The following is a 9,192-nucleotide window of genomic DNA, read 5'->3' on the forward strand; positions in this document are numbered from 1 at the left end:
TAACCTACATTAATTGTTGTCAAATGATTACCCCTTAGCGTAGATATATGTTAGACAAGTTCTATCCAAGATATTGTGTTTTATTGGCTGTTATATGGTAAAATGGTGTCTGTTTTAAAATAGTAAATAATAATTGCTACACGTAAGAGAAATACGCGAAATATAAATTATACAAAATAAGAGACAAATTAAATATGCAGGCTGCTGTGTATATGTAGGCCTACATAACACCAGGTGGCAAAATAATCAAGAGAGTAATAAACTTTTTTTTTTTTTTCTTGTCCCGGGATATTCAAATTGCACATCGGGGCGGGCCCTTTACCTGCGTTTAAAGATTGAACGTCAGACCTTTATTATACTTGGCTAAGTGACTGAGTGAATGACACTGGATTCGGGGCTGTAATCCAACTGCAGGATATACATGACCATTTGAGGATTTCATTTGATAGAAAAGTATTATTCTTCATAATTCTGCCATAGTTACTGAATTTTTAAGGAACAAATGATTTTTCTCTTATTATCGAAAGTGAGCAAATCGAATTTTACAAATACGTCTACTGAAACTTAAATTTTGCGCCTACGCAACTTTTTTCTTGCTGTGGATATTGACCACTCTCCTGAGACCCGGATCTTCCTGAAATGCACGGTTAATGGAATCTTGTTTTACCACGGTTACTGAGCGTTCAAATAAATTAAGCGACTTCGAGACATAATTCTATTAAATCTGTGTAACTCCCACCCACACACCCCAAAAGGACGCTCTTCTTGGGATGTTGAGTTCAGTGAAGATGGAGTCTCATGAAATACCAGATTGGAATTCCTTCTACAGCGAGGCGAACGAGGTGAGTCGTAATTGTATAAATGGCTTTTGTATCAATATTAGGGTAATACTTCAATTACTTGGATAGTTAAACATGAACTATTTTTCTTTTTTATTTTGAATCGCAGTTGATACTTGAAAAAAATAACGATATTGTTTCACATTTAATTAGCCTACCTTTTACAAGTACACGTCTTGTAGTTTGTTTTGTGGAAAATGTTGTGTTAAGTTTATTTTCAGATATCGGCAAGTTAAATCGAAACGTTGTTTTTTAAATAATGACGGTAAAGGGAGGCAAACGTGAATGCTCGTGTCATGTTGATTTCACCATACAGAACCCAGTTTAAATCAGATTTACAATGTTACATATAATAAAATTACAGAATGGGAGATTAAGAGAAATAAGCAATGGCATTTCGTATTATCTGTCTATAATCGTATTATATATAATTTCAATGGATCTATTTTGGAAGTACCTAGTTAAATAAACAGAAATTAATTTTAGTGCTTCACAACTAAACTGACTGTTATCGCAAATCCTCTGATATAAAATGTTCCAGCTGGCTGTCGCTTTAAATGCTGTTAATTCTATTTTTTAAATTTGAAATACCCAATTATTTATTAGGCCTATAGGTGCCGAATAATGAAAAATTAAGACACTGATTTTCTTCACACATCTTATGAGTGGCCCTTTCACAGAATTCGACAGAGGAACATTTTACCTTTGAAAACAGCCAGGACTTGTTGATTTGTTGAACAATGTATGCATTCATAAATCAGTTACATATTAATTACTTCTACTTCAATTTTGAACGTGTTTTTTTAATTATTTTTATTTCGCTTAAGTCGTGTTATTAACGGTGGTACACATTATTGTTCTGCCAATTTTTCAGTTTTTAAAGTGCAATTTAATGTCAATAAAAAAAACAAACTGGTATTTCAGTTACAACTCCGGGTGTTTAAGCAGGGTTTCTGTTTCGACTGGTCGCTGTATTCATTTTGCAATAAAGCTGAAGGTTTAAATAGTTATGAAAAAGTGAAGAAAAAAAAATTAAAGTTGTTTTTCCATTATCTCCTCAGATGTACCCTTCTCCTAGTACAATGAATTCCAGTCTGGGGACTATGAACGCCATCAATAGCTACATTAATCTAAATTCCGCTGGGTCCCCGGCTGCCATGAATATAGGTTACTCTACAGGTAGCTTCTCCACCAGCCCCCTTGCCCCCATTGGTGCAGGCAACAGCCACATGAACTTGGCCCCAGCCTCCTCTTCCCTCAGCTCTGGCACCCTTACGCAGATGAACTCTCCTGCACCAACCCTCAGCTCCCTTTCCCCTTACCAAAACATCGGCCAATCCATGGGACAGCTGAACTATACTTCGCCAGCTACATTAAACAGGACTAAGGAAATGCCAAAGACTTACCGCCGTTCGCTAACACATGCCAAGCCGCCTTATTCCTACATCTCACTCATCACCATGGCCATACAGCAGTCCAACAGCAAGATGCTCACCCTCAATGAGATCTATCAGTGGATAATGGATCTGTTCCCCTATTACCGAGAGAACCAACAGAGATGGCAGAACTCAATTCGCCACTCGCTGTCCTTCAATGACTGCTTTATCAAAGTGGCTCGTTCCCCTGATAAGCCAGGCAAGGGGTCATACTGGGCTCTGCACCCCAACTCGGGCAACATGTTTGAGAACGGCTGTTACCTCCGGCGCCAGAAGCGTTTCAAGATTGAAGACAAGGCTGGGAAGAAGTGTTCTGGGAAATCCCAAGAGGGAGGCAAAGCAGGGCATAAGGAAAACCTCCAGAACGAATCTAATCTTACCCCAGGCTCAGAAGGGGCAGATTCTGGCCATTCAAACAGCTCCCATCCGGGATCATCCTCTGAAGAGCAGCAACCACAAGGATTAGTGCAGTTGGAGTGTCCCCAGTCTCTCGTTCAGGGAACACCTAGTATCTCCTCAGCCCTGTCCTCGGTGTCCACTACAACACACCTCCACTCCCAGACTGTGAGTGGTAGCCCCCTCCTCTCAAGTGTCATGCAACATATGGACCCCCAAAATGACCCCCTAAAGTCCATGGACCCACACTATAACTTCAACCACCCTTTTTCAATCACCAACTTAATGTCCAATGAGCAGAAGATGGACCTCAAGTCCTACCAAGACCAAATGATGACTTACAATACCTACAGTGCATCCTCACCAGTGGCTGCTAAGCAGATCTATGACAGCAATGGGCCCTCTGCCATTGACTCTGGAACCTACTATCAAACCTTGTATAGCAGGTCAGTTTTGAATGCTTCATAGAATGTTGCCCTTTGAACTCGCCCTTCTAATACTCTTACAGTTACACTATTGGGTCACACTATTCAGCCTATATAAAACATGCAAAGTTGGAGATACAAACAAGATTGGTGACCTCCACTGGATAGTTAAAAGCCAGGTTAAAGATAATGGATATAAAATGAGCCGAAGATGAATGTTTCCCAATCTGGTCCTCGGGGACACAGTCATGTCAGACAGTCCACGTTTTTGTTCTGGGAAACTGGGAGGGAGCAAAAATGCGCACTGCCTGGCACGTAGCTCAGAGGGAGCAAAAACATGGATCAGCCTGGACCCCCCAAGGACCAGATTGGGAAACACTGCTCTAGATTACCAAAGAGGTAGGTTTTTAAAAGTGCATGCAGGGTTATCATAGTGAATATGCACCTTTGTTACTTAACTGTTACCTGGGAGTCATTTTACAGAATAAAGAACAAAGAACATAAAAAGCTCTTCTTAGGCTCATGCACAAAGAACTGTAAATATTGTCAGTAGAGCTGCATTTATTTATAAAATGAAGAAATTAATATATCTTGTACAGAGTTGCATTTAATCATATAAAATGGAATAAAATAATTTCTGAGGTTGTGGCGAACTCATGAGGTTCATGTTACTGCTTTTTTCAACTGTTGCTGAATAAGAACCCCTCAGTGTGTTACAGTGTAATGCTCCATTGCAGTTTAAATAGCATGTTGTTTTCATTGTGTACTTTTCACTGGTTTTATGGTAGAAAATGTTTTTATTTTTTTAGTGCTGTTCTTACCTTTGCTTCTAGCAATTGCTGTTTTTCTTTTTTTTTAATAGGGAATTTTCTCTTTTATGATCAAAGAGAAAATCATGGACTTTGGAGGAAATGAAACAATTTATTTAAAATTTAATGAAACTACTGTAGCAAATCTATTTTCAAGTTTGTTTCTTTGTTCATGTTCCGGATCATTATATATTAAGAAAGACATAAGACAAGTTTCTGAGTTTTTTTTCAATTTTTTTTGGATAAAATCATCAGTTAACATCCCAATTACCCCACCATGAAAAAAAAAATTCAACCGTAACTTGTATGTATAAGATTTGATTTCCATAGTTACCATGAAAACAGACTGATAGATGTTAAATAATTTATCATCAACATGAACAGAAAAATAAATATAAATGAATCATATTAGTAATAAAAATAATACAAATTCAGGTCATTTTTATGGTTGTTATTATTTATCATCATTATTATTCTTATATGTTTATTCAAATGGATGAAAATAATGTGTATGTACCATATTTTCTGAACTTAGAAGTGTTTTAATATCTGTATTTCCACACTGTTTTTAGTTTGATTTTATTGTGTGAAGACAATAGGTAAAAAATTGTTGGATATACTGTTATTTTAGAATTTGTAATGCTATCAGTAAGGCTGGTTTTTGAATTACTGGCTGATAAACAGTTTTCTAACAAAAGTCATCTTGTTTTCATTTCAAAAATTTGCAAAGGACACCATATCCCATGCTAACTTTTTCTAGTACTGGTGTGTTGTGAGGATGCTTAATTAGATGTGAGAATGTTTGATTAGATGTGAGAATGCTTAATCAGTTAGAAAGTGTATCTTGACAGCTAAACACTTGTTGTAAAATCACATGCAATGCATACATTTGCTATTGCACAATTTCAAGGGCTATGTCAAGGCATCTGTGTGTGCTTGGTTTATATGACCTGTGTCATATGTGACAGACTCACACATACCCAGGATTCTCAAGTAGGTTTTATTTTGATTCTTTTACCTTATGAAGATAATGAAAATAAAGAACCTTAATTTGAGCTTATGTGGGGGAAAAAACATTTTAAAACACCAAATGTACACATTACATTTTCTGGGACTGAATTAAAGTATAATAGGATTTGAAAAAAGCGTTTTCAATGTACATATATGTTAAAATGAGGTTTAATGTTTTAAACAGTTTCTTCTAGACCATTTCTGTTTTGTGTTTTGTGGTTTTTAAAATTGTTGCGCTAAATTCATTAAATAATTTAAATTGAAAAACATCTTCTTGCCTGTCTTTAAAAAGAACTGAGAATAATGAAATTCGAATTGTGTTCATTTTAACATTGATACTTGATTGGTGCTAGTTCACGGCAGGGTACAAATTTACATACTATAGGCAATTCAGAGGCACCAGTTCATCTAATCGCATATTTTTGCCCTTCTGCCTGGGGGAGGGGGTGGGGTGGGAGACATGCAAATTCCACACACATGTAGCTGGGTGGGAGATCGTACCCACGGTACCTGAGGTTTGAGCCAACACCATGTCCAACTGAGCCCCCATGTCACACCCATCTATATGAATGATATGTTACATTGAATCATTTTGGTTTTTACAGATAACGTATAGTTTCTTTTCACCAGTGAAACAATGGTCGTAGAACTAGCACAACTCAAAACAGCTGAAAGACCCCAGGAACCCAAAGAAATTACACCTTAGAGTTAGACTTCAGAAATGTGACTGTGAACTATACACAGTGAGTAGGGAGTTAATACATTTAAGCTGATAAGATCAGCCACTTCCACTGATACGGTATCCATAGCTTCACAATGGCATACAAGGCCATACTTTAAAAAAAACATTAAAATGACATATTTTTCCAGAAAATTGTTACAGTTTATGCAATTTGTTCATTGTTGTTTTTTTTGGTCCCACAAAGAATGGGCCAAAAATAACTCACATCTCAAATTGTAAATATTAATTTAGATAATTATTGAATCAAATCAGAAAATGAATAGTGAATGTTATCTTGGTGTGTTCTTACAGCTTTGTGAAAACAGACTTTTAATCTGCCATACTCAAGAGACACCTGAACATATAGTTGTCCAGCAAACTGAGAAGAGAAACAGTTTTGTTTGGGATATCTGATGAACAATTCAGTTGATTAGTTGGAGAACCACAGCATCTCTCTAACTTAATTGTATAATGCAACAGTTCTCCATCTTTTTACTTTAAATTGTATGACATTAGCAAATAAATACTGGAAAAAGACTGGAAGTTATGTTTATCTATGGTATTTAAAATGAAATGTTGTATACTGAAATGCAGATTTGTTTTAATTTGATTTTACTTGAATAAATGTGTAAGAGTGTAATTCTGTGGGCTTCCATATACTGAATAAACTAATAATTATCATTATAATGAGTTTAAGAGTGTTTAACTGTTTTAAAGAAATTTTAAAAGCTGGCCCTATATATCTTATGGACCTGCTGTTCAAGTCTTGAAAAGTTGAACAAAAATTGAGCGTTGCCAAAGTGTAACTGAGGTATGAAAGTCCTTTTCTTATAATATTGTATCATTCATTTATTTGTCAACATAGGAAAGGCAGTTCATTAACACAAACTGAGCAATAGAAAGATGAGCCTGAACCAGTTTTATAATATGTAATTTCACTGTTTGGATAAATAAATAGATTGTATTTATAGCTATGATATTAAGTTAATACTCCATTGATGGTGCTGATTTATAATATATAAACTTTAAATGCCCTGTAAATTGAGAAGAGTAAATTAGCCAGTGCTATTAAATAAATTCAATGTTACTTTTTAGATTTGCCTGTTTTAGTTTTTTTATGCTGGCATAAACAATGATTAACGAGCTGTGCAGTGTAAAAGTCTGCCGAACATAAGAGACTGGTGGACAGATAACATTTTGGACTTTGTTCTTTGGGCTGTGGGTATTGTTTGGTGACTCCTGATAAAATTGAACTGAAAAGAAACACAGAAAAGAACCAAGATGATTAAATTTTCTAGTGAAACACCATTGATATATCTGACTTTAATTGGCGTGTTAGCAAACGTACAAGTTACAGAGGTGATAGTATCAACAATCCCCCATACAATGTCCCTATACTGGTGGTATATTGAATGTCCCCATACTGGTGGTATATTGAATGTCCCCATACTGGTGGTATATTGAATGTATATTGAGCTCAAAATCAAAAGCAGTGGACACAACATTTGAACTACACATTCAAAAGGAAAACATCCAAATAAAACAGAATAAATGAGGCAGGAATATGATAAATGGCAAATGAATAACCCAGGAAATTATTTATAATCAAGGCAAATTTAGCTGAGGCTGAACATTGTATCTTCATATATTAATATGGTTACCAAAGACGTGTCCTACAGTTTACTCGATTGCTTTGGAGCCTTTCTCAAATGACAATTAACATCTGCAGAACAGCTTTTGCGCCACAATGTCACTTGTGCACAGCAGATTGTCATTTCTCATTGTTTTATGCAAATTTTTGCAAAAATGTTTTAGTACATGAATGCAAATGTTCTTGCACAATTGTCATAATTTGGCACAATTTTCAGTTGCTCTAGGTCAAAATGAATGATGTAGTTTCCCATCGTAGAGTTATACAGTACAGCCAAAACTATATATTTAAGTAATCATCATGTAAGCCATCACATGCAAAACAGGTCAATAAACTCTGAAAATGACTCAAAAGTATTTTTCATAAATCGCGATATGGCATTGTTGTGCTTTCCCACAGCACGTGATTTTGTTGCCAATTTGCTGTTCTTGTATTGCCATTGTGAAAATGTTAAATATATTTCATGAAATGGTGGAACTGACTAATTCATTGATAGAATTATTTGCTTATAACACAAGAGTTGTTTTGGGTGAGTGTTGCCCTTTTGCAGTTGTATAATAGTGTTGTGCTATATGCATAAACTGTTTTGAGACATGCTCTTAGAGTCATGAGAATGTTAAGTACGTTTCATTAAATCGAGAGAAACTGTACCCATGAGAATCAAAATGCTTAAATATATTGTCAAAATGTCAGTGTAAGTATGCTCCTGAGCTGAACCAGTCTGAATGACACTTTCTAAAATGTTACATGGTACAGTATAACACAAAAACAGCAAAATGGCAACAAAAACATGTACTGTAGGAACAAAAAACACAACAGTGGTCTATTCCTGCAAATTATGGAATACATTTTTGAAAAATTTAGAAAATTTGGTGAACTGTTCTGCATGCGGTGGCTTATGTAATTATCACTTATATTCATGGTTTTGTCTGTTATATTATTACAGTGGGAAACTACACAATCTCTTTTGACCAACTACACTAAAGCAACTGAAAACCGTGTCAAATGAAGACAGTTGTACAAAACCACTTGCATACATGAACTAAAACATTTTGAAATTTGTGTGAAGCAATGAGAAATGATGCTCTGCTGTGCAGATGTGACATTATGGTGTAGGGATTATACTTCTTGTTTTATAAATATTGTCATTTGAGAAATGCTCCAAAGCAATCGAGTAAACTGTAGTGCTGAGAGGGTCTTCGTTTTTGCTCAAGAACTACTTCTGCTCCTTTTTATGTCATTAAATAATTACTTGGTAATTTAACTTAAGTAACAGCTCATCTGTCAAGTCCCATTATACACAAGGTTGGACTTTGGGACTATTCCCCACCCATCTAAATTTCAAGGAAACTTATCACCTATATATCTGGGTTTTAGTGTCAAGAACATAAATTACTTCCTACCTGTAAGTGCATTACATCACCACATAAAATTTCCATCAGATGGACTTTCTTCTTGTCCTAGATAGGATACTGAAAAACTGAAATGGAAAAACTGGTTAATTTTTTCAATCAATTTCTAGTTAAACAAATTTAAATGGAAGCCGAGTGTAATCAAATGTTAACCAATAACAGCCCTCACAGCTATGACATCAACTCACAGATAAAACAGTTGTGTCACGCATTTTCAAGTATATCTGGAATGCAAAGTAATGTGTAAAAGTATAAAAATAGATTATACTTTTACTGTAACATTACTTATATTACTTTTACTTTATACTTAATTTATACCTTATTATTCATAAGCTTTATATTGTTTTGCGACACAGCTATGCATTCCCCATGGTCCTAGGCCCTACCATGCCCAGGGTCACAGCCAGGAAACGGTTCTTACTAGATTTAATTTTTATGCCCCTGCAATTACGAGTCCTTCTCGTTAGTGTCAATTAACAGTGGCAGCTACCC

The 9,192-nt window shown here is 35.6% G+C and overlaps 1 protein-coding gene across 2 annotated transcripts; it reads left to right on the forward strand.

Moving 5' to 3' along the window:
• The first annotated feature begins 354 nt into the window (after positions 1–354).
• foxa3 (forkhead box A3) lies at positions 355–6,324 on the forward strand. 2 transcript variants are annotated; one of them, XM_023812111.2, is made up of 3 exons: positions 355–842; positions 1,901–3,117; positions 3,959–6,324. In XM_023812111.2, the coding sequence occupies exons 1-3, from the start codon at positions 771–773 to the stop codon at positions 3,975–3,977; spliced, it is 1,308 nt and encodes a 435-aa protein (XP_023667879.1). In that variant the 5' UTR covers positions 355–770; the 3' UTR covers positions 3,978–6,324. The 2 variants fall into 2 exon arrangements, with proteins under 2 accessions (XP_023667879.1, XP_023667877.1); XM_023812109.2 differs by having other exon boundaries at positions 1,901–6,324.
• The last annotated feature ends 2,868 nt before the right edge of the window (positions 6,325–9,192 follow it).

Source organism: Paramormyrops kingsleyae, chromosome 17 (assembly GCF_048594095.1).
Source record: "Paramormyrops kingsleyae isolate MSU_618 chromosome 17, PKINGS_0.4, whole genome shotgun sequence".
Taxonomy (NCBI): Eukaryota; Metazoa; Chordata; class Actinopteri; order Osteoglossiformes; family Mormyridae; genus Paramormyrops; species Paramormyrops kingsleyae.